Source organism: Mizuhopecten yessoensis, unplaced genomic scaffold (assembly GCF_002113885.1).
Source record: "Mizuhopecten yessoensis strain PY_sf001 unplaced genomic scaffold, ASM211388v2 scaffold10045, whole genome shotgun sequence".
NCBI lineage: Eukaryota > Metazoa > Mollusca > Bivalvia > Pectinida > Pectinidae > Mizuhopecten > Mizuhopecten yessoensis.
Genome location: NW_018408351.1, coordinates 735,037 through 761,106, shown reverse-complemented (window position 1 = coordinate 761,106; position 26,070 = coordinate 735,037). Strand labels below are relative to the sequence as shown.

At 35.9% G+C, this 26,070-nt stretch overlaps 1 protein-coding gene across 1 annotated transcript in view; it reads right to left on the bottom strand.

Annotated features, from left to right (window-relative positions):
* Positions 1-340: 340 nt before the first annotated feature.
* LOC110459345 (low-density lipoprotein receptor-related protein 2-like) overlaps positions 341-26,070 on the bottom strand; it is a 27,978-nt gene continuing 2,248 nt past the window's right edge. The window contains exons 3-23 of the mRNA XM_021511558.1: positions 25,734-25,884; positions 25,213-25,326; positions 24,127-24,381; positions 23,447-23,597; positions 22,515-22,658; positions 21,539-21,644; positions 21,226-21,376; positions 20,147-20,269; positions 19,011-19,244; positions 18,343-18,529; positions 17,237-17,373; positions 16,495-16,651; positions 15,257-15,369; positions 14,224-14,349; positions 12,374-12,565; positions 10,565-10,744; positions 9,913-10,083; positions 8,392-8,562; positions 7,631-7,807; positions 5,291-5,423; positions 341-4,649 (exon numbers count right to left, since the gene is read on the bottom strand). Coding sequence (XP_021367233.1) covers positions 4,403-4,649; positions 5,291-5,423; positions 7,631-7,807; positions 8,392-8,562; positions 9,913-10,083; positions 10,565-10,744; positions 12,374-12,565; positions 14,224-14,349; positions 15,257-15,369; positions 16,495-16,651; positions 17,237-17,373; positions 18,343-18,529; positions 19,011-19,244; positions 20,147-20,269; positions 21,226-21,376; positions 21,539-21,644; positions 22,515-22,658; positions 23,447-23,597; positions 24,127-24,381; positions 25,213-25,326; positions 25,734-25,884 — 3,420 coding nt within the window. The 3' untranslated portion in view covers positions 341-4,402. The remainder of the gene's footprint in view (positions 4,650-5,290; positions 5,424-7,630; positions 7,808-8,391; positions 8,563-9,912; positions 10,084-10,564; positions 10,745-12,373; positions 12,566-14,223; positions 14,350-15,256; positions 15,370-16,494; positions 16,652-17,236; positions 17,374-18,342; positions 18,530-19,010; positions 19,245-20,146; positions 20,270-21,225; positions 21,377-21,538; positions 21,645-22,514; positions 22,659-23,446; positions 23,598-24,126; positions 24,382-25,212; positions 25,327-25,733; positions 25,885-26,070) is intronic.

Sequence of the window (26,070 nt, the reverse complement as noted above, 5' to 3'; positions counted from 1 at the left end):
CGGAAAGAATGTATCTTTTATTGTGTGTGATAAGCTAGATAATTATTGTACCGGAAAGAATGTATTTGTTATTGTGTGTGATAAGCTAGATAATTATTGTACCGGAAAGAATGTATCTTTAATTATGCGTGATAAGCTAGATAATTATTGCACCGGAACGAATGTATCTGTTATTTTGTGTGGTTATCTAGATAGTTATTGTACCGGAAAGAATGTATCTTTTATTGTGTGTGATAAGCTAGATAATTATTGTACCGGAAAGAATGTATTTGTTATTGTGTGTGATAAGCTAGATTATTGTATCGGAAAGATTGAGAAGTAACAAATAAACAAAACACTGTTCAATGTAAAATATATATATTTCCGTTCAGTAAGAACCATGTTATGGATGAATTTGAGTATACCTTTCTGATGGACCTTAACTGTAGTTGGGAAGACATTACCTCAATTAGTCAAAACATATGGAAGATGCCAGATAAAGCAAGCTAAGATGTCTGCAGTTTATATCAATAACTCAATAAAAAGGAAGTTAAGGCATCAATCATGTACAATGTAAGGATGATATGGTGCCCAACGTCAACATTGATGACTTGATGAAGAGGAAAGCATCACAAGTAAGGCTACTGCGGCGTCCGACAATTATAGGAATGACTCAATCAAACGGACGGCATCAAGCTATCAACCAAGTACAACTATATCAATAAACAATTGTGTAATCTTTCTTCAAACAATTTAATGGTCTTCAATTGCCAAAAGTCTTTTTCATAAAACCCCCATATCAGACGTTATATACTTTCCATGCTTTACCTTTGCGTGATACCCTATTAACAATGACCAGATATGGTCATGTTTGCACAGACAGAACATATGACCATATTAATTAAGCAAATGGTGGGCAGGACGATAATTATCTTTTCAAGCATAGGAAATTGAACAATACATCGAAGAAATTATAACGAACAATGACAAATAATGTCTTAAATCTGGTACAGCTTGGTAGAAATAATTTGATAAATGGTTATATCAATTAATTAAATGGTAACAGGAAAAGAAAATGAGGCATATGTATGGCTACCATACACAACACGTAATATGGTAATGAAACAATCTTATGAAAACGTTCTCTGGTTAAAAACATACAAAGTTATACAATATGCCTTGGAGGCTAAATTATTAAATGGGCAAGTAAAATGTATAAAAATTCCAAGTACAAGTTAGCAGTGTATACATATATAACATATATACTTTTTGATATATATTTACATATACAAACACACATATAAATCTATTTACAATTTATATATATAATCACATCTGTTTTCTATACAAAAACCGAATTGTAAAATATACCAATACAACTTGTTTGCAGGTGGTAATATTTATCCATAAAGGTAGGTATCACAGGTTTTGTGTGACAAACACAATTAATATGCCATTCTATGTAAACTGACATTAAATAATTCTCTTTCATACCAGTCTGATCTTACCAACTACTTTCTCCTACGGATCAGCATCCATTCCTTTGTTGAGATCACAGTCTTCTATCGGTTTTGACATCAAATACTCATTTCAAATAGAAAGCATTACAAGAATGTTCATATAACAGTTGTCACAGTTACTTAGCTGGTCTGTTAGAGTTGTTGGATGTAAAACAGAAATATCTTTTAACCTAACATGTATTTTTTTCTGTAGGACATTACCGGAAGTCTTGGTCTTGTAATCACAAAATCAATGGATTTCTACTGTTACCACAGAGAGGATTTCTCGTCTCACTTTTAGCACAGAGATGATTTCTAGTCTCACTGTTAGAACAGAGAGGATTTCTACAGTCTCACTGTTAGAACAGAGAGTATTTCAAGTCTTACTGTTAGAACAGAGAGAATTTCTAGTCTCACTGTTAGAACAGAGAGGATTTCTAGTCTTACTGTTAGAACAGAGAGGATTTCTAGTCTTACTGTTAGAACAGAGAGTATTTCTAGTCTTACTGTTAGAACAGAGAGTATTTCAAGTCTTACTGTTAGAACAGAGAGAATTTCTAGTCTCACTGTTAGAACAGAGAGGATTTCTAGTCTTACTGTTAGAACAGAGAGGATTTCTAATCTTACTGTTAGAACAAAGAGAATTCCAAGTCTTACTGTTAGAACAGAGAGTATTTCTAGTCTCACTGTTAGAACAGAGAGTATTTCAAGTCTTACTGTTAAAACAGAGAGAATTTCAAGTCTTACTGTTAAAACAGAGAGAATTTCAAGTCTTACTGTTAAAACAGAGAGAATTTCAAGTCTTACTGTTAAAACAGAGAGAATTTCAAGTCTTACTGTTAAAACAGAGAGAATTTCAAGTCTTACTGTTAAAACAGAGAGAATTTCAAGTCTTACTGTTAAAACAGAGAGAATTTCAAGTCTTACTGTTAAAACAGAGAGAATTTCAAGTCTTACTGTTAAAACAGAGAGAATTTCAAGTCTTACTGTTAGAACAAAGAGAATTTCAAGTCTTACTGTTAGAACAAAGAGAATTCCAAGTCTTACTGTTAGAACAGAGAGGATTTCTAGTCTTACTGTTAGAACAGAGAGAATTTCTATAGTCTCACTGTTAAAACAGAGAGGATTTCTCCTCTCACTTTTAGCACAGAGATGATTTCTAGTCTCACTGTTAGAACAGAGAGGATTACTAGTCTCACTGTTAGAACAGAGAGAATTTCTAGTCTCACTGTTAGAACAGAGAGGATTTCTACAGTCTCACTGTTAGAACAGAGATGATTTCTAGTCTCACTGTTAGAACAAAGAGGATTTCTAAAATCTCACTGTTAGAGCAGGGAGGATTTCTAGTCTCACTCTTAGAACAGAGAGGATTTCTCGTCTCACTTTTAGCACAAAGATGATTTCTAGTCTTACTGTTAGAACAGAGAGGATTTCTACAATCTCACTGTTAGAGCAGGGAGGATTTCTAGTCTCACTCTTAGAACAGAGAGGATTTCTCGTCTCACTTTTAGCACAAAGATGATTTCTAGTCTTACTGTTAGAACAGAGAGGATTTCTACAATCTCACTGTTAGAGCAGGGAGGATTTCTAGTCTCACTCTTAGAACAGAGAGGATTTCTCGTCTCACTTTTAGCACAAAGATGATTTCTAGTCTTACTGTTAGAACAGAGAGGATTTCTACAATCTCACTGTTAGAGCAGGGAGGATTTCTAGTCTCACTCTTAGAACAGAGAGGATTTCTCGTCTCACTTTTAGCACAAAGATGATTTCTAGTCTTACTGTTAGAACAGAGAGGATTTCTACAATCTCACTGTTAGAGCAGGGAGGATTTCTACAATCTCACTGTTAGAGTAGGGAGGATTTCTATAGTCTCACTCTTAGAACAGAGAGGATTTCTACAATCTCACTGTTAGAACAGAGAGGATTTCTACAATTTCACTGTTAGAACAGAGATGATTTCTAGTCTTACTGTTAGAACAGAGAGGATTTCTACAATCTCACTGTTAGAACAGGGAGGATTTCTACAATCTCACTGTTAGAGCAGGGAGGATTTCTACAATCTCACTGTTAGAGTAGGGAGGATTTCTACAGTCTCACTGTTAGAACAGAGAGGATTTCTACAATCTCACTGTTAGAGTAGGGAGGATTTCTACAGTCTCACTGTTAGAACAGAGAGGATTTCTACAGTCTCACTGTTAGAGTAGGGAGGATTTCTACAATCTCACTGTTAGAGTAGGGAGGATTTCTACAGTCTCACTCTTAGAACAGAGAGGATTTCTACAATCTCACTGTTAGAGTAGGGAGGATTTCTACAGTCTCACTGTTAGAACAGAGATGATTTCTAGTCTTACTGTTAGAACAGAGAGGATTTCTACAGTCTCACTGTTAGAACAGAGAGGATTACTACAGTCTTACTCACAGCGTGGATTTCTATACAAGATTGTATGCTAAGTAAATATTAAGCTGACAATTTATTTAAGAATTGTCGAAGATATCAATGCATCGCAAGAAAGATGTGTGCAAACATATTTAGCATTAAGTCCATAGCATTAGTTTTGCCTGTGTATATTAGCAGTCCTTTACAGCAGACACCAGTAGATGTATTACCAATATTCTCTATTACTCACAAGAAACGCCAATATAACCAGATGCTACCGTATTCGTAATAGTGAAAACACAGATTTCATAGAAGAGATTTGGTGCAGTTGATGACAGGGGTCTTCGTCATCACTTTTTTTACAAATCAAATTGCTAAAATCTGCATCTTTTATTTTGTTGAACGATCTTAAAAAACTCATTCTAATTTGGCTATATTTTAAAAGTAGAAGATCCACCCCTCTATTTTTTAACACAACTAAACCAGTGTTGACGTAAACTAATCAACAAACTATTAGCCAACATTTCTGTCCGTGATAGCTGTATAATCAGAACTTGTGATAAGGGTTAGTATTCGCCCCATTAGCCTCCGACAAGTCCATGCTTTTCACTTCCGGGAGGTTCTCATAGGGATGTAAGTCTGACGTCATTGGATTGTTTGTGGCTGAATCCGTTATGCCATATTGGGGGTTTGAAATATTGGTGCCATCAATATGAGCTGTAGGGTTGTGAAATTCATTGTTCCCTGAAAACTTCACATTAGGAGATTCCACGAATCGAGCTTTGCTGGTTCGTCTGAAAAACATGCAGATTTTATTTTGTATAACATCAGTATGGCATAATTTGACTTGATTAAATGAACAAATCTTGGACGTCCCTGAAACGTTTAAAACAGTATTTGAAGTATAAGCTTTGGTTCTACCTTAGAAATGGCAAAATATCTTAGAAATTAGAAACATTCTGTTATAGAAACGACATATTGTGTGCTCTCTTAGCTACGACAGGTAAGCATGCTGTCTTAGTAACAACATAGTATCTGTTCTCTAAGCTACGACAGGTAAGCTTGCTGTCTTAGTAACAACATAGTATCTGTTCTCTAAGCTACGACAGGTAAGCTTGCTGTCTCAGTAACAACATAGTATCTGATCTCTAAGCTACGACAGGTAAACTTGCTGTCTTAGTAACAACATAGTATCTGTTCTTTAAGCTACGACAGGTAAACTTGCTGTCTTAGTAACAACATAGTATCTGATCTCTAAGCTACGACAAGTAAGCATGCTGTCTTAGTAACAGCATAGTAACTGTTCTCTTAGTTACGGCAGGGAAACTTGCTGTCTTAATAACGACATATAATATACAAAATGTTTAAGTTATGACACGTACATGTATTTCAATGTTTTTAATAACACAACAAAGTAAATAATCAGATAACTTACCTGCTACGGTAGTAGAAGTAGCCTATGGCCAGGATGACGAGAATGAGCGCCACCATGGCTAGGACACCATATCCAACGCCCGCACCTACATTAGCACTACTTGTCTGACTCTCAGTACCGGTCACACTGGCCACTGGAACATCGAATTAAGATGAGGTGAAATTTCAAAATTTCGGAAAAGTCATAGATTTGAATTCACCAATATTAAGGTGCATTAGACACCGTTACGCATGTCTACATATAGTGACAAAATTAGTGTGACGTGGTGGTAAGGATTAGTAGAAATTTACAAGTAATCTTTCAATGTAAGATAACATTATATTTTAGTGTATTTGTTCCTTTGCAAATATTCAACGTTAGAAAATATGCACAATATATATTTCCAGACTCCCTAATTCATGCCATTTATGCATAGAACTGAAGATATAGTGCGTCTAAATCAAACGTTTTGAAAGATGACTGTCATTCTTTTTTCTATTTTTTGATCGAGGTGATTTATGTGTTCTCGTGTATGATATATCACTATGTTGATGACATATTTGTTATACAATTCACAAACGCTGTACTTGATCTTCAGAACCACATTCAATATTTTAGTATTTTATTTATAGTCCCTTATTATATGTTTGACAAATCGAATGACTACTTAATCATTTGTAAAACATAAGATTGATCAAAAGCTAAGTGATCTAGGACGATTATCGGTCCATCTGTTACCAGACAACCGACTGTATAAACACTGTAGTCTAAACTTACCAGACAACTGACTAAATAAACACTGAGGTCGACACTTACCAGACAACTGACTGTATAAACACTATAGTCAACACTTACCAGACAACTGACTGTATAAACACTGTAGTCGGCACTTACCAGATAACTGATTGTATAAACACTGTAGTCGACACTTATCAGACAACTGACTGTATAAACACTATAGTCGACACTTACTAGACAACTGACTGTATAAACACTGTAGTCGACCCTTACCAGACAACTGACTGTATAAACACTGTAGGCGACACTTACTAGACAACTGACTGTATAAACACTGTAGGCGACACTTACTAGACAACTGACTGTATAAACACTGTAGGCGACACTTACTAGACAACTGACTGTATAAACACTATAGTCAACACTTACCAGACAACTGACTGTATAAACACTGAAGTCGACACTTACCAGACAACTGACGGTATAAACACTGGAGTCGACACTTACCAGACAACTGACGGTATAAACACTGTGGTCGACACTTACTAGACAACTGACTGTATAAACACCATAGTCGACACTTACTAGACAACTGAGTGTATAAACACTGTAGTCGACACCTAGCAGACAACTGAGTGTATCAATACTGTAGTCGACACTTACCAGACAACTGACTGTATAAACACTGTAGTCGACACTTACCAGACAACTGACTGTATACACACTGTAGTCGACACTTACTAGACAATTGACTGTATACACACTGTAGCCGGCTCTTACCAGACAACTGACTGTATAAACACTATAGTCGACACTTACTAGACAACTGACTGTATAAACACTATAGTCGACACTTACCAGACAACTGACTGTATACACACTGTAGTCGACACTTACTATACAATTGACTGTATACACACTGTAGCCGGCTCTTGCCAGACAACTGACTGTATAAACACTATAGTCGACACTTACTAGACAACTGGTTGTATAAACACTGTAGTCGACACTGACCAGACAACTGACTGTATACACACTATAGTCGACACTTACTAGACAACTGACTGTATAAACACTATAGTCGACACTTACCAGACAACTGACTGTATAAACACTGTAGTCAACACTTACCAGACAACTGACTGTATAAACACTGTAGTCGACACTAATTAGACAACTGATTGTATAAACACTGTAGTCGACACTTACCAGACAACTGACTGTATAAACACTATAGTCGACACTTACCGGACAACTGACTGTATAAACACTGTAGTCGACACTTACTAGACAACTGATTGTATAAACACTGTAGTGGACACTTACCAGACAACTGACTGTATAAACACTATAGTCGACACTTACCAGACAACTGACTGTATAAACACTGTAGTCGACACTTACCAGACAACTGATTGTATAAACACTGTAGTCGACACTTACCAGACAACTGACTGTATAAACACTTTAGTCGACACTTACTAGACAACTGACTGTATAAACACTGTAGTCGACACTTACCAGACAACTGACTGTATAAACACTTTAGTCGACACTTACTAGGCAACTGATTGTATAAACACTCATCTTATTATATGTATAGACACTGAAATCGACACCTACCAGTACACAGTGAGCTTGACTTTATACTCCACGATCCGGTAGTCATACACCGCACCGATCGAACGTCATTATTTTTGACTAAATTATCTTCACATGTGAAAGTAAAATCCATGTTGGCTTTGGGAGTCGTTCCAGGCGACAGGATTGTTCCTGGCAATGTCTCATCACAAGTGACGGCTGAAACGAGTACAATGTGTCATTAAACGTCAAAGCTGAAACAAGTACAATGTGTCATCAAACGTCAAAGCTGAAACAAGTACAATGTGTCATTAAACGTCAAAGTTGACACAAGTATAATGTGTCATTATAAGTTACAGCTGACACAAGTACAATGTATCATTACAATTCTCATCTGAAATAAGTACAATGTCTCATTACAAGTCACGGCTGAAACAAGTACAATGTGTCATTACAAGTCACGGCTGAAACAAGTACAATGTGTCATTATAAGTCACAGTTGACACAAGTATAATGTGTCATTACAAATCACGGCTGAAAAATGTACAGCGTCTATAACAAGTTACAGCTGAAATATGCACAATGTCTCATTACAAAATACAGCTGAAAATGTTCTGTGTCTCATCACAAGTCACAGCTGAAATAAGTATACTCATGTTTGCTATAATAAGCTAATATGGACACAGGTAACAAGTTTACAGCTGAAATCAACGGGGATGAGACGGATATTATTTTGTTGTCTGTACACAACGGTATGGAAAGAGTTAAGACAAAGCTGATCAGTACACTTGTAACAGACTTACCTTGACAGAGCTCATTCGATGTCATGGACCATGTGCTGTCTGGTTGGCAAGCCACTCGCCCCTGATGAACAGCCGTGTAGCCACCCTTGCAAGTAAATCCACATTCAGTACCAGCTTTAGACAGACAGCTCGACTCCAGTAACACATTGTCCAGATCTGGGCACTTGATAGCTACAGGACAAGGTAGTCGGTAGTCATACAGTGTAGTTATACAATAAAGTCTTAACCTGTATGGTTATAAATTACAGGTTAATTTCATCTTTTCAACCCAATGTAATTTTCAGCAGGCTCTACCATGGCTAGATCGGGAAGAGTACATTAGGGTCTACAGTGATTAAAGAGTCAAAAAGAAGAAGGAGGAGGAAAACCAACGTATTTGGCATTGCTTACTTTGAGAGTCGGTAGATGCAAAGGTGTGATTGATTCCTGACAGAAAAGAGTAGCTTTTAAGGAAACAAAGATAGACGATGACAACGATGTTTTAATGTTTCCTCCAATCTATCAGAAAAGTTTTCGTCACGATGATATTTCCCGCGTATTTATTTACTAGAGTTCTTTTAATTGGAGGTGAAAATTGCTCATATCTGAACAGGAAAGCGTATTCCTGATAAGCACATTATTAATCATGTGTTAATAGCTTGTCATAGCATTTGAGAGAGTATGACAAGATGTCACCACTCCACATATAAAATGTAGACTAAAGTGTTAAATTACCTCCAAATCAATCATTGTAACTATAATGTTTTATTCTTTTAGTAAATAATTCTATTTGTTAGACACTAGTGTCCAGTCACAGCTAGTGTCATATTGTTGGGATTTTACTCACATTCACAGACAGTGTTTTGGTTACCAGTAATGGTGTTATATGGGTGGTATTTTACTTATGTTCACAGACAGTGTTAGGGTTGACAGTGACGGTATTATATGGGTGGTATTTTACTCACGTTCACAGTAAGTGTTAGGGTTGACAGTGATGGTGGTATATGGATGGTATTTTACTCACGTTCACAGACAGTGTTAGGCTTGACAGTGATGGTGTTATATGGGTGGTATTTTACTTACGTTCACAGACAGTGTTAGGGTTGATAGTGACGGTGTTATATGGGTGGTATTTTACTCACGTTAGGGTTGACAGTGATGGTGTTATATGGGTAGTATTTTACTTACGTTCACAGACAGTGTTTGGGTTGACAGTGATGGTGTTATATGGGTGGTATTTTACTTCCGTTCGCAGACAGTGTTAGGGTTGACAGTGACGGTGTTATATGGGTGGTATTTTACTCACGCTCACAGTAAGTGTTAGGGTTGACAGTGACGGTGTTATATGGGTGGTATTTTACTCACGTTCCCAGACAGTGTTAGACTTGACAGTGATGGTGGTATATGGATGGGATTTTACTCACGTTCACAGACAGTGTTAGACTTGACAGTGATGGGGTTATATTGATGGTATTTTACTCACGTTCACAGACAGTGTTAGACTTCACAGTGATGGTGTCATATGGGTGGTATTTTACTTACGTTCACAGACTGTGTTTGGGTTGACACTGACGGTTCCGTCAGCGCGACAGTGTACAGATAGGACGTGAGAACTCAACGAGTGGTTTTCATTACAGGTGATTGAGCAGGTGCTACCTACTTTACAGTCAGCACTCAGCATACCATTCTGAACACTCGGCGTGCATCTTACAACTGCAACAAATCAAATGTACGTGTAAGCCATACATCGGCAATCCAATCATCTATCGCAATACACTATAACGATTCATACGCGCATAGCATCTTTTGCTGCCGAAGAAATCAAAGTATACAAAGAAATAATTATAGATCTTAATGAATAGGCTGAACAAACGCACCAATGCCCAAAGGAACTGATACAGCATATCAAATATTCATCACGAAGAGATTGGTTCACAATACCAAAGAACAGTTACTTAAGGAAATGGTCGACTAGACAAGACATTAATGCTACAAGGAACTGCTCGTTATATATACCAGACGTCAATACTCATAATACAAAAAGCGGTCCTCTCTCCAGTAAAACAAATCTCAGTAGGAGACAGTTGAAAAGACAATTTAGTTGAAATGATATATATCACCGTGATCAAAACATAAACCTTTGACTTACCAATTCGTGAACTAGAAAATAAAAAAGAAACAAGGTATGGCTTACTTGGTATACAAGTTGTGGAACTATCAGGCGTCCAGTAGCCGGTTCTCTGACAGCTGACTAAGGATCCCGTGGGGCCGGGGGTGTAGTCGGTGTTACACTGCACTGAACATACAGCGTTTACCGACCGGTCGCACCCACCTGATAACTGACCATTTGGTATTTCTTGCGGACATGTCACGGCTATAACAAGTCAAAGTCAAAATTCAATTAATATACATGTGTTTTCATATAAATTTGTATGTGGTACATTATTACAAATACACATGTGGACAACGATCAGAAATGCATTATTTTAAAACCAGTTGTTTTGTTTTCACTAGAAACAAATATATCAATGTAGATTGATACTGCAAACGATTTACACTTTCTACGTTTTTCTCTGAATGTGTATGGAACAAACAACGCTTGAGACAGACATTTTCCAACATGAGTGTACGCAACTTTGCCCGAAAAATAAAGTTTTAACGAGGATATATGTTAAGGTATAAATACTGACACTGATTTCTAAAAATATCCAAGAAGTAGCCTAAAATAAATGAGCTTTTAATTTCGTAATATTTCAATCACCATTCCAATAAGAATCAACTGAAATATTCGTTCTAGTAATACCAACCGTGGTGTTTATTAATAGCCGACTGGTTCAGCAGCTACCTCCACGTAACGTCATAGAACGAACCTCATAATGACGTTATATCTCCCTCCAATTCAAACCCAATATTGGTAGAAATTACGCCTTATTGTTCAGATATGTTACCATACACGCCCGAGTGCGTAAAAACACACATTTATTTTTTGATAATAGGTTTTCCCCTCAAGTGTTCAGTAAAACCCGACCACGCTCTTTATAAATACCAACAGAATTACGAAGTATGGATGCTTACATTTAACAGTTTAGTTTTCAGATGCTTATATTAGAACTAAACACTTTTCTCGACAATACAAGCATTTTGTCTACTTAAGCTAATGAGTGGTATTTGTGTCGAAATAATGACAATTCATATTCAAAATGCCAGGACACATAATAATTATGACACTTGTGTTTAGTTTTTTACTTTAATTAATATTTTATGTTAACTGTGACGAGGTAAATTCCCGCTACAAGTCATGGTCGGAATGGTGCGATTAGTAGGAATGGCGATACGACAGTGTGATTGATCAATGGACATAACATTTATCTCATTAAATGCGTCTGGGCGACAGCATTTTCAAAAAATGAGTTCAAAGACATACAGTTGTTTTAGCTATCATTAAAACAAGTTTTAAGTAATAGACCAGTAACACAATCAGGCTGAAAATACGCGATCCTTGAATTTAAGTGAAACAATGAAGAGCAAGTAATAACTTGCTGGTAATGTTGTATTTCTGTCGACTTAACTAAGTGAACCGGAGAGAACAAAGACATGCGTGTTAAAAGTTTTAACTCAACACGCCTCATTAATTATTTCAATTAAATAAAAAAAAACCCAATAATAATTAAAAAACAGGAAAAATTCTTCAATATCTGGAAAGGAAACTTATTATAGATTGTTTATCGTTGGAAACAGGTTGAGAAATTTGAAGCAGATGAAGTAAAGGAATAATCACCAGGCCTTTGTCTAAAATATTTTTCAGTGAAATTCTTGTTGAGGAGTTTAAGTGTATTTGTTAAATTGATTCTAATTTTCAATTTTCAATCTGTTGCAATCAAAAATTTGTTATAGATGAATGACTTATTACCAATACAAACTTCTTTTCTCTTTTCGATAAGTATTCAGTCTTTCACAATGTAAATTAGATTATTATAATTTCTGAAGAACCATACAAACTTACGTTCACAAATAGTGTTCACGTCATAATCCCATTGCCCAGTGCTGGTACAAGTCATTTTGTCGAAAGTATGAGCTGGATTCCTGCGATAACCTTCACTACATGTCACCCGACACTTATAGCCCTCTATAGCGAAACAGTCTATGTCAGGAACCAGGGAGCCAAACGGAATAATTCTAGGACACTCCTTCTTCACTGCAAGTCAAACAGATCATAATTATGAGACAAAATATAATGATACTTATGAGACAAAATATAATGATACATACATCATTGACAGTGTATTCCAATAATACCTACATTATTGATATTGTATTACAATGATACCTACATTATTGACAGTGTATTACAATGATACCTACATCATTGACAGTGTATTACAATGATACCTACATCATTGACAGTGTATTACAATGATACCTACATTATTGACAGTGTATTACCATGATACATACATCAATGACCATGTAAAACAATATAACCAACATCACTGACAGTGTATTACAATGATACCTTCATTATTGATAGTGCAAAACAATGATACCTACATTATTGACAGTGTATTACCATAATACATACATCATTGACAGTGTATTACAATGATACCTACATCAATGACAGTGTATTACAATAATACCGACATCATTGACTGTGTATTACAATGATACTTACATCAATGACCATGTAAAACAATATTACCAACATTACTGACAGTGTATTACAATGATACCTACATTATTGATAGTGCAAAACAATGATACCTACATTATTGACAGTGTATTACCATAATACATACATCATTGACAGTGTATTACCATGATACCTACATTATTGACAGTGTATTACAATGATACCTACATCATTGACAGTGTATTACCATGATACATACATCATTGATAGTGTATAACAATGATACCGACATCAATGACAGTGTATAACAATGATACTTGCATCATTGACAGTGTATTACAATGATACATACATTATTGACAGTGCATTACCATGATACCTACATTATTGACAGTGTATTACAATGATACATACATCATTGACAGTGTATTACAATGATACCTACATTATTGACAGTGTATTACCATGATACATACATCATTGACAGTGTATTACCATGATACCTACATCAATGACAGTGTATTACAATAATTCCTACATCACTGACAGTGTATTACAATGATACTTACATTATTGACAGTGTATTACAATGATACCTACATCATTGACAGTGTATTACAATGATACCTACATCAATGTCAGTGTATTACAATTATACCTACATCAATGACAGTGTATAACAATGATACTTGCATCATTGACAGTGTATTACAATGATAACTACATCATTGACAGTGTATTACAATGATACCCACATTATTGACAGTGTATTACCATGACACATACATCATTGACAGTGTATTCCAATGATACCTACATTATTGATAGTGCAGAAAAATGATACCTACATCAATGACAGTGTATTACAATAATTCCTACATCACTGACACTGTATTACAATGATACTTACATTATTGACAGCGTATTACAATGATACCTACATTATCGACAGTGTATTACAATGATACCTACATTATCGACAGTGTATTACAATGATACCTGCATCAATGTCAGTGTTTTACAATGATACCTACATCAATGTCAGTGTATTACAATTATACCTACATCAATGACAGTGTATAACAATATTACCATCATCACTTACAGTGTGTATAGATATGCTAATAACATCCCTAACCGTATTCATCACAATGATACCTACCTCCCCGGCAGTGTGTATACAATGATACCATCAGGACAGTGGTTATTACAGTTACACCTACCTCCCTGACATGTCATTTTGTCCTCCAGAAGTAGCACCCCTTCCTCACATCCGCAGCTACGAGCGAATGGAATTGGTAGACAGAAGGTGCTACATCCTCCGTTGTTATTCTGACAGTGGCTATTCACTGGAAACAAAAGGGTTTGGATTCCTTTAAGTACACCATTTTCATAATTCTCGCATGGAAAATTTAACCGAGAGGGTATATTCTTATGTCACTATATCACATACATTTTCAATACAGATTTTATATGAAGAGTTGCACAATCGGCTAATGAAGATTTAAAAAAAAAGATAAGGGTAAGAGTATTTTTGCATAAATTTCATTCAGTAAACGATAACCAATTTTGCAGAAGGTTAAATACTGTGTAGCAATTGATGGATGGACTGATCCGGTATCCAAGAAAGGCATATGAACCTCACTTGTATAATAAATATGGGTTTAAACAAATAAGTCTAGGTCCCCTGGCTCTATAAATATTAAACTTACCTGGCTAGAGGTCCCCCGGTTGTATACAGATAGTCTCAAACTTACCTGGCTGGAGGTCCACTGGTTGTATGATTATAGTCTCAAACTTACCTTACTGGAGGTCAACTGGTTGTATAAATATAGTCTCAAACTGACCTGGCTGAAGGTCCCCCTGGTTGTATAGAAATAGTGGCAAACTTACCTGGCTTGAGGCCCCCCTGGTTAAATAGAGATAGTCTCAAACTTACCAGGCTGGAGGTCCTCTTGGCTGTATAGAAATAGTCTCAAAATTACCTGGCTGGAGGTTCCCCTGAGGTTATAAAGCTAGTCTTAAACCTTCCTAGCCAGAGGTCCGCCGGTTGTATACAGATAGTCCCAAACTAACCTGGCTGGAGGTCCCCTCGATGTATACAGATAGTCTCAAGCCTTCCTGGCTGGAGGTCCCCCGGTTGTATACAGATAGTCTCAAACTAACCTGGCTGGAGGTCCCCTGGTTGTATGCAGATAGTCTCAACCTAACCTGGCTGGAGGTCCCCTGGTTGTTTAAATATAGTATCAAACTTACCTGGCTGGAGGTCCCCTGGTTGTACAGAGACAGTCTCAAGAGCTCCTAGCTCAGCTGTTGGGCTCATATACGTCATTTTGTTTCCAGTTGCCTTCTCGGCTTTCATCACACTTCTATAAAAACACAATATATATGATGGTCATTAATACATGTTCCTTTTCTTTCTTTTCACAATTCACAATGCACAAAAACGTATAATTTTAAAACACGAATGATCTAGTCTATGTCTGCTAAAGAAGGGCTGATAGAAGCGTTTAGGATATCATAACAGTAGGCTGTGGATGGATTGTAGGATGTCACATAGATCAGCTGAAGTTAAAGTTAAGGATATCATACAAGCAGTATGAAGATAAAGTTTAGGATATCGTACAGGTAGGCTGAAGATAAAGTTTAGGATATCGTACAGGTAGGCTGAGGATAAAGTTTAGGATATCGTACAGGTAGGCTGAGGATAAAGTTTAGGATATCGTACAGGTAGGCTGAGGATAAAGTTTAGGATATCGTACAGGTAGGCTGAGGATAAAGTTTAGGATATCGTACAGGTAGGCTGAGGATAAAGTTTAGGATATCGTACAGGTAGGCTGAGGATAAAGTTTAGGATATCGTACAGGTAGGCTGAGGATAAAGTTTAGGATATCGTACAGGTAGGCTGAGGATAAAGTTTAGGATATCGTACAGGTAGGCTGAGGATAAAGTTTAGGATATCGTACAGGTAGGCTGAGGATAACGTTTAGGATATCGTACAGGTAGGCTGAGGATAAAGTTTAGGATATCGTACAGGTAGGCTGAGGATAACGTTTAGGATATCCAGGCTGAGGCTAAAGTTTAGGATATCGTACAGGAGACTGAGGCTAAAGTTTAGGATATCGTACAGGAGACTGAGGATAAAATTTAGGATATCCTAGTTGAGGCTTAAGTTTAGGATATCGGACAGGTAGGCTGATAAAAAAATAAAAGCATTTTGCAGAGGTAGGCTGAGGATAAAGTTTAGTATATCATACAGGTAGTCTAAAGAAAGAGATGGGTATATGATACAGGTAGGCTGAGGATAGAGTTTAGTTTATTATACAGGTAGTCTAAAGAATGATACAGGTAGGCATGAGGATAGACTTAAGGACATTTTGTTCAGCACATAAACAAAAAAGCCCAAATGTTCTTTGGGGATATATATCAAAGGTACGTGTTAATGTAGCACACTATTATGAGGATATGGATAATCCATTGTCTCTAGTACTCACGGTAAGTTCATGCCTACGTAGTATAGGTAGTCGCCTTGGATAACAATGTCAGTCAAGTAACCAATGGGCTCCGTCAGAAAATGGGTCACTTGGCCACCATCAAGGTCACAGCTGTGGATATCGTCATTATAATTGTCGACCCAGTATACTTTCTTATCTGAAACAATATTTGTTTTATCAGACACAATGACAATCAAAACACCATCTATCTAAAACAATACATTTTATTTTCGAACAATACTGTCCACCAAGAACACCATCTTATCTTGGAACAATCTTTGTTTGATCTCTTAAAATGTCATCCCGAATCACCATTTTATCTTACACGATATTCATTTTATCCGTAAAATATGTTGTCGATATAGATCACTCTCTTATTTCAGACAATATTTAGAGCTACTGCTTTATTGCATTGTTACATCACTTTTCCTCTTTGGTTTGTCATCCTTGGCTACGTATACAAGTTATATATTGTAACAGTTTGCTAGACTATCTATATAGAAAAATAATGGAATACCCTAGCTTGTTATCACTGTATTTTTGTATACAACAAATGGATGCCACAGTTTATCATCACCTTTCTGTAATTTTGGAAACAACTAATGGACACTACATTTTGTACTCACCTTTTGGGAAATGTGCATCTAGATTTTCCATTTTCCATTATTAAGGAAACTAAATGGAATGTATATATGTGTTTTATTGTTTGCAAACCTCTGAAGTTCACACCAAATCTACTCACTTGCATAGTCCAAAGTCAGACCGGTTGGTGCTACAAGTTCGTCCGAGTCTGTCACAAGATTTTTTCTGTTTGTCCCGTCCATCCAGACGCTGTCGATTGATGAGCTGATTGATCCGTAATCCGCGACAAACAGCAATCTGGTAGATTGAAATATTACAATACATACGATATATTATCGCCACCGGATATATCAACAAATACGTTTTTAATGTAGCAGCGTTGAAAATTATTTTTCGACAAGGCAGCTTACCATTTTACACCAAGTCAAAATTCAGTTTATCGCTAATACTGAAGTAGTCTCCATTATTCTAAGGTAGACCTCTTATTATTTTAGAGATTGTACAAAAAGAAATCCATCTAAAATATTAAGAAAAAGAAAGGATGCTATAAATGATGAACATAACTTTTAGAAAGTGTGTAGAGCGTTTTAAATCAATTATTCATAATTCTAGTGATAATTTCTCGGCTATTGCTTTGGTCCATTTTTAGATGAACGATAACAAAGAAAGATTGAATTTGCTACAGTAAATGAAAGCCAATATTTCAGGGACTTTCAATACATTCACTGTCACTGCCAATTTTGATCCAATTAAAGATTTGATTAACAGATACAGATTGTAATCTACATAAATAGTACCCGCATTTCTGAAAATTATAAACGAATTGGATGAAATCTTTCATCCGTAATAGCTTTATACCATTAAAGTTAATTGCTTTATATAATGAATGTTTGAATATTTAGTGACAAGGTCAATTCTCTTTCATCAATATTAAATTATACTTTTGTTTTACCCACACAAAGAGATGGCATGGGCATGATAAAAGTACAATGTAACAAGCCTTAAAAGTAACAAAGAAATATTATGACACTGCTTATAAATACTGAGAATCAAGCAATGCTTACCTCGACTGTCATGAATCAAATTCCTAATTCACTCGATAAAGAAATTTGAAAAAGAACAAAATTTCTTGAAGTTACTCAGCGAGCATGCTGCTCTTGGCATCAAGACAGTGTAATAGACGCACAAAATAAACCATACATGACATTATAGTTATATTTTGACAATATTCTTGCCAAGAAAAACAAAATTAGGCATTTAACTTACCCTTCCGATGGGAATACCGCAAGACCTCTCGGAGACTCCAAGTTTTCAACTAGAATCTTGTGCACCATTTTGGTTGGATCATAAACGCCTATATACCCATCGGCCCCAAAACTAAAGATATCGGACACACTGTAGTAGACATTTCTAGTGGAGCCGTCGAAAGCCAGTCGTTCCGGTACCTTACCCGCTGTAGGACAAACATAGTGATTGAATATACCGATAAGCCAAACAACACCTGGTGAACTAGATAATGACAGATATGGATAAATTGCTTTTAAGACCCTTTTATCAAAGACTGAGCTCGTTTAAATCTGTACAGTTTCAAAATCATCAATCTTGAACATTTAACATTTCCGATAACTTCGTGGCTATTGAAGTGTCTGATTCATAAATAAGGTTTTAGTGAACTTGATAACCAAAAGTGAGAACAATTAACTAAACAATACTGTTATTCTGACGGGATAAAATCGGGGAGGACAATCTAGATCATTAATGCAAGTGTGGGTAATATAATGCAGGAATTGCGCAGGCTTAACTGGAAACGCAAGACAGGTGGTGGCTTGAGGTCAGACAGTGGTTTCTTACAGATCACAGTTAGGCACATCTTATGTAAAGAACAAACAATTAGACACATTTGACTTAAAGAACAGAGACAGTGTTTAACTTACAAAACTGGACAACAGTTGTTCTGTTGGAGCCATTTGGCAGCATGCTGAAGATGGTCTCAGAAGCTGCATCAGTGATATAAATCCTGCCATCAGCAGGGTTGTATGCAGACCCGGTAGCGTAGAAAGATGGCTCGCTCTCCAAAAGTGTAACATTATTCCCATCAGTAAGTGACACTTGGTAAAGTTTGTAGTTGGCAATATCAGAGATAAGCAGGAAGTTATCCGTCATAGGTACTGTAAAATGATAAGCGTATTGACGAAAAGGGTACTAAATTTTAGTGGATTTCAAATTAAGTAATACATTTTTCAATCATTGTTTTCAAACGAATCTCTGAATTTCTTCAAGTAACGTTGACATAGTTTTTGATATACAAATACATGTAATCTGACGAACATAAAGTGTCCAGGACCGAGTCGCATTGTCTCAGCAAGGGTATAATTTAACTTACTTTACCTGTTTTTATTGTCCTACCTTAGGTATATATTAACTTGTTACCTATTATTGTGTCTTGCATGTGCATTTTTGCCTTACCTAATGTATAAATTAACTTTTCACTAGTGCACTTTGTCTTACTTCTTTGTTGTTACTTGTATTTCTTGGCTTACCTGATAAATTGATTTGTTACCTGTGTATTTTATATTACATGTTTATTGTTACCTTTATTTATAGCTTTACCTAATTTACATACAAAATTGTTACCTGTGTATTTTATATTTCATGTTTATTTTTACCTTTATTTACAGTTTTACGTAAAGTACGTACAAACTTGTTACCTGTGCCTTTTATCTTATATCTTTGTTGTTACTTGTATTTCTTGTCTTACCTGATGTATGGATTTGTTACCTATGTATTATATATTACATGTTTATTGTTACCTTTATTTACAGTTTTACCTAAAGTACATACAAACTTGTTACCTGTGTATTTTGTCTTATATCTTTGTTGTTACCTGTATTTCTTGTCTTACCTGATGTATTAATATGTTACCTGTGTATTTTATATTACATGTTTATAGTAACCTGTATTAAGAGTTTTACCTAATGTACATATAAACTTGTTACCTGTGTAGTTTATCTTTCATGTTACCTGTATTATCTTGACCAATGTACGTTTGATTTCCTACTTAATGTCTTACCTGATGAACACGTCTTATTATCTGTTTTGAGAGTTAAACCGTAGCTACATTTACACACAGGTCCTGAATCAGATGGGAGGCAGATATCGTCACATCCACCGTTTGGTACTCTACTGCAGACACCTAGCAGAGAAAAAGGTAGAAAATTATTTCATACTAAAGGAAAATTCATTACCATGTACTGTACATTAAATTATACTCATATGTAGAGTCATACTCATATAAATGGCATGACAATTACAACAAATAACATTATAATAATATAAAAGAGCATAAAATAATATGATAATATGTAATAATAATATAATTTGTTATAATAATATCATAATAATATATATGTCGGTGTTTCTAGATCGCGTTATAACCAGGATCGAAATACATTGAGATAAGTTACATATAAGATCTCTTTTAGGAGATGCTTTATCATTTTAATTGCTATCAAGTTAACTGCATTTCATGTAGCTATCAAATTAACAGTTTCCTCGTTATTCATCTGAACTCATATTTTAATCCCTTGTAAGAACAGGGTCAGACAGTCTTTACAGTACCCCAGGATAATATAAAAATCGAGAGTTGATGTCGCCAGCGTCAGCATACATATATGTGGCATGATGGCTGATTCGAATTTATCACCCATGATCAAGAAACAAACATTTTTTGTTGAATAATTAATTAGATTGCAGTAACTTCATTGAATATTTGCAAATAGTCGCGCAGCGAGCTTCAGGACAGGAATTAGGTAGAAAAGTATAGTAGACAAATTCCATAAATATCGTATTGATCCTTCAAAAGTAAGCATCTTGAGATCATCAACCAATCAGATAGTAGCAGCATTATTAAATATGCACAAGCATATAACTTGAGGTAGGAAACTGGGTAATAAATCGTTTGGAGTTATAACAAAGCTTATGTATTTATATTTTTCTACACAAATAAATTTCCTGGTATCTACCTGTATATCTCTCCCTTCAGTAAAAAGTGTACCATCACGTGCGTAATTTACATTATCAACCACTTCAGGCTACCGATCGGCCAAACTATCAATGATGTGCTACAGTATTGACAATATTATCGCTTACTTAGTTCCTGTTTTTGAAGGGTGATGTCAAAGACTGCCAGAGCAGTGACCTGTCCGAATTCCTCGTCATGAAGCCTGGTGTCCTTGTTCGCATTGAAGTATGAGGTCCCGTACAGGAAATCGTCATCGTCGGAGATCCACAGGGCGTACCTCTGGCGATGTAATACACACAGCATTGAAACATAAATGACATATTCGAGTAATATTGTTTCAAGTAAATTATTCCCGATTACCAAACTAATTCATATCACATGTCATCAATGAAATCAGTTATGAAGAAGCTGGCTTATAATGTGGATTTCTTTTCAAATTACCTTATAAATGACGAGATCGGATGTCATAACGGAGGTGTATAACACCACAGGGTCACTTCCGTCTGGGTTAATGGCTACCAGTGTAAAGAAGTCCAGATAGAATAGTCTGTAAATACAACAATGATATTAGGGGGAAGCGTGTTTTCCTTACTTCTTGTGTCTATGAATCTACCAAAACATCTGTATAACATCAATTATTAGGCTTCTAATATATCCATTCGTACATGGGGCATAGCTTCGAGTGTCTTTAAATTAAAGAACATTTTTGATATTCAAGTAAAACAATTCATATTCAAATGTAATCTTTTCTTTGAATTGACCAAAGCTGTTCAGTTAACTTTGAATATTTTTCTTATTTTAGACACATTGAAAATCTCAGTGGTTTGTTTAACGTATAGATACGCTGCTAGATACGAACGTTTTGACAGAATTCCAAACACATCATCCTTGAAAGTTCTACAGCGCAAATAACCTCTTAATGATTGTGTACGTATGGTACCAGTACAACTACAGGTCGACCGAACGATTTGATCACATACGATCGTAAGGCATTACAGGAATTCAGCAAGCGTTTTAGCTGCACATTTCAATGATAAAACAAATAAAAGACCATTATTTCACTGTTGATAAGGACAAAGAGGTGCCAGTTACAAATCTCTTTACTAAACAATCTTCTTGTTAAAACCATATCACTTGGACATTTAAATATGGTCACCTCCGGGTTTTGACTGCTGAAAAGGTCAGAAAAACACGGTTTTTTTTATGTAACATTCCGGTTAATATCACGTTTTCCTTTGACAAATGATAATAGTAACTGATACACGAATCACAACGAAGAAGCTTAGATACAAATTTGGTAAAATTTTGGTTAGTCCTATATTTTCATAGAAACATGATTTAACGCAAAAAACAACAACTCTTAACGATGACGTCGCCGCCGGAAAGTGACGTCTTTGTCCCGAAATTTGCTACACACCTGCCAGTGGATGGATCAGCGTACATCGCTGATGGAATAAAAGTGTCTTCCGGCCTTACAATAACCGTCGTATTGGATCCGTCCATACTTCCGGCGTACACCGTTACAGATCCGTCAAATTCCTGGCTCATCCAGAAAAGACTTCTACAAAATAGTTGTTATCATCAGTACCGTTATATTTTTAGTATCAATAACAAATGTTACTTGTACCGTAGATAGATATTCATAATCTTATTTCCTACAAATATGACGTTGTATCTAATGTTTCTTTGTCTGTACAAATATTGTATGGTATTTAATGGTCCCTATTATTTACAAACACGGCAAAAATAAACATGATTCCTATTCTGTACGAATATTTCATGGGTTTCAAAGGTCCATATTCTGTACAAATATTTTATGGGTTCCAAAGGTCCATATTCTTTACCAACACGGCATGGTATTCAATGTTTCCTATTCTGTACAAATATTTCATGCGTTTCAATGGTCCATATTCTGTACAAATATTTCATGCGTTTCAAAGGTACATATTATTTGCAAACACGGCATGGCATTCAATGTTTCCTATTCTGTACAAATATAACATGGTTTCCAATGGTCCATACTTTTTACAAATATCACATGGTATCCAATAGTCCATACTTTTTACAAATATTACATGGTATCCAATGGTCCATACTTTTTACCAATATAACATGGTATACAATGGTCAATACCTTTTACAAATATTACATGGTATCCAATGGTCCATACTTTTTACAAATATTACATGGTATCCAATGGTCAATACCTTTTACAAATATTACATGGTATCCAATGGTCAATACCTTTTACAAATATTACATGGTATCCAATGGTCCATATTCCTTACAAATATGACGACATGGTTTTCAATCTCCTCTACAAATGCTAGTGGTTAGGTGCATACTTACTGGTTATGAGGACTAATCGCTATGGGACCAAGACCGCGGATATTGGAATACACGACAGAGCTTGCTTTGTCGTTTACATTGACTACTCTTATGTCGCCAATGTCTGCCTCTGCCCAGAACAGGTTCTTCGTGATCCAGTCATATACAAGTCCTGTATGTTAAAACACGTTATCGACAAAATTAGTGATCAACTTTCGCCTTTGCAAGGAGAGCATAGCAGAGGACTTATTTTACGTTAATATTTTCATAGTTAAACATGCTTGTGAAATTAATACAAGGTGAAAATGGATTTCACCAATAAAACGTGTTCTATTAGATGAAAGTTTCCGGAATACAATATCGTCTCGGTTGCTATTGAATTGAATAATGCAGCACTTTTAAGAACTGTATGGAACCTCTCTTGATATTTCTTTCAGCAGCACTATAACTACAGTAACTATCTCTTTCTGACCGTTAGTTCGCATGATTTTTATCTAATCATTGTGTCTTCTTGTAATTTGTCTATTAAACAATAATTTGTTCGGAAAATATTATCACTCACTTAAACACATAAACCAACAACACTTTTTTTTTTGTATTTTAACCGATTTTCTTTAGTGTAGAATAAATAATATTCGTATGTACTTTCACTTTACATGGATGGTCTAAATCAATATGTTATATAAAATTAGTCAATTTACCTGTCACATTGCCAGCAGAAGCAAGAACGGTAGTTGCGCCGGTTATGATATCATGGGCACTAATTTCACTTTGAGCCTTGTCATAGTAAAACACTGTGTTAGTGCTGGCATCCGCCGCCAGGTGGCGTACATCGCTGAAGTTGGCGCGGATACAGATAGGGTCAAGTGTTCCTCCCGACATACTGCGCATCTCTGACATACAGATGTGGGTGCCGTTACTGACGAGGACACCGGAAGCGTGCAGGTAGTGTTCCTCTAGAAAGATAACGTCAAGGTCGTGGTCAAGGTTATCGTCAACAAATGTAATCGTAGACGTCTGGTCTCCGACAATTAGTTTGTAGCATCTCAAACATGATACAAAGAGTGGAAACGAATATGCTTTTTGATTGCTGGCCTTTTTCTTCAATGACAGATATTTCTTTTCATGTTTATCATTTTATTGTCATAAAAGTATTGATTACAAGGCTTCTGTTTCACAAAACAATATCAGAGACGGATATTACAATTATTAATAATATGTAATATATATGTCTCTGAAAAAAACAAGCCCTTAATTGACTTTAATTGAAAGGTCAGTTACCGTCCTTACAGTATGCTAATCACTTTACGTGGGCGATATTTGACTTTTGTCAAGATATCGACAACAATATATCAATTATGCCCCAGACAAGCTGTTTCTTTTACATTATTTATAATTTGTGAAAAAATTAATGTTCCTAATCGGCACATATTACAAAAGGAGAATTCACTGTTGTATGTCGGTAAAAATACTCACTTTGTCTTTATGTCTTCCCTTCAAATAACGTTATCTTGTTTAAAGCTTAAAAGTTATGTATTTTGCAACATTTATAAACCAAGTTATATCAACATATATCATTCATCCTTATTGACCCGGATGGTAGCGTGCAGGGGTCTTAATGTGGACTGGAGTTCCAAAAGAAAAAACCCGTGGACAAGTAACCCATTACCAATTTACCTCGATTAGATGATCGAGTTCTTACCATCTTTGTAAAGGACGAGTACGCTATCCCCTGCGCCGACCGAGCAGTAACGATGTGGCTGAGTTTATCAATATTTTTTAGTTACCTGTGCATGTTCTGCTGTCACTATTCAATGTAAAACCTTCCTTGCAGAGACACGCATGCGTGGAGGTGCCATTGGAAACACATATGTGTTCACATCCCTTGTCCTTGCAGATATCTGGAGAATGAATACAAGACATATAACAGTTACTTATAAATACATACATTGTTACCCGACAATTACCCCGATTTTATCTGGTCGCATCGGATATGTCCCACCGAGCTATGCTTTTTGTTATTGCTTTCCCAAAATATATGAACCGATATAAAACCATAGATATAAGTAGCGTATGTGTCTAGCCACCAAATGTCCTGTAGTATCCACAGATCTAAACAGACCAGCATATCCAACTGTACTGTACATATAGCATTGTATAATAACCATAACGTTCGACAAATCAGTATGTGGGACTTTATTAATGTAAGTTTACTACTATTTAGATATACTCTGTAGTTACAATATGTACCGACATCTATGTAAATAATGCCTGTACCTGTACACATGTGAATGGTTATCAAAGTTACCTGTCTCATTTGTTACCAAGAATGCCTTGTCGTAGTATGAGGTGGCACGAGGAGTATTGAACCAATAAGAGAGAAACATATTGAGAGAGCCATCAGTCTTTAGGAAACAGGCGACAAAGTAACTGTTAGGCTCAGCAACGCAGACATCATCCTAGTGGGAAAAAGCAAAGGATATAACAGACATCAACAAAGGCCATATAACAGACATCAACAAAGGCGATAAAACAGAGATCAACAAAGGACATATAACAGATATCAACAAAGGCCATATAACAGAGATCAACAAAGGACATATAACAGACATCAACAAAGGCCATATAACAGACATCAACAAAGG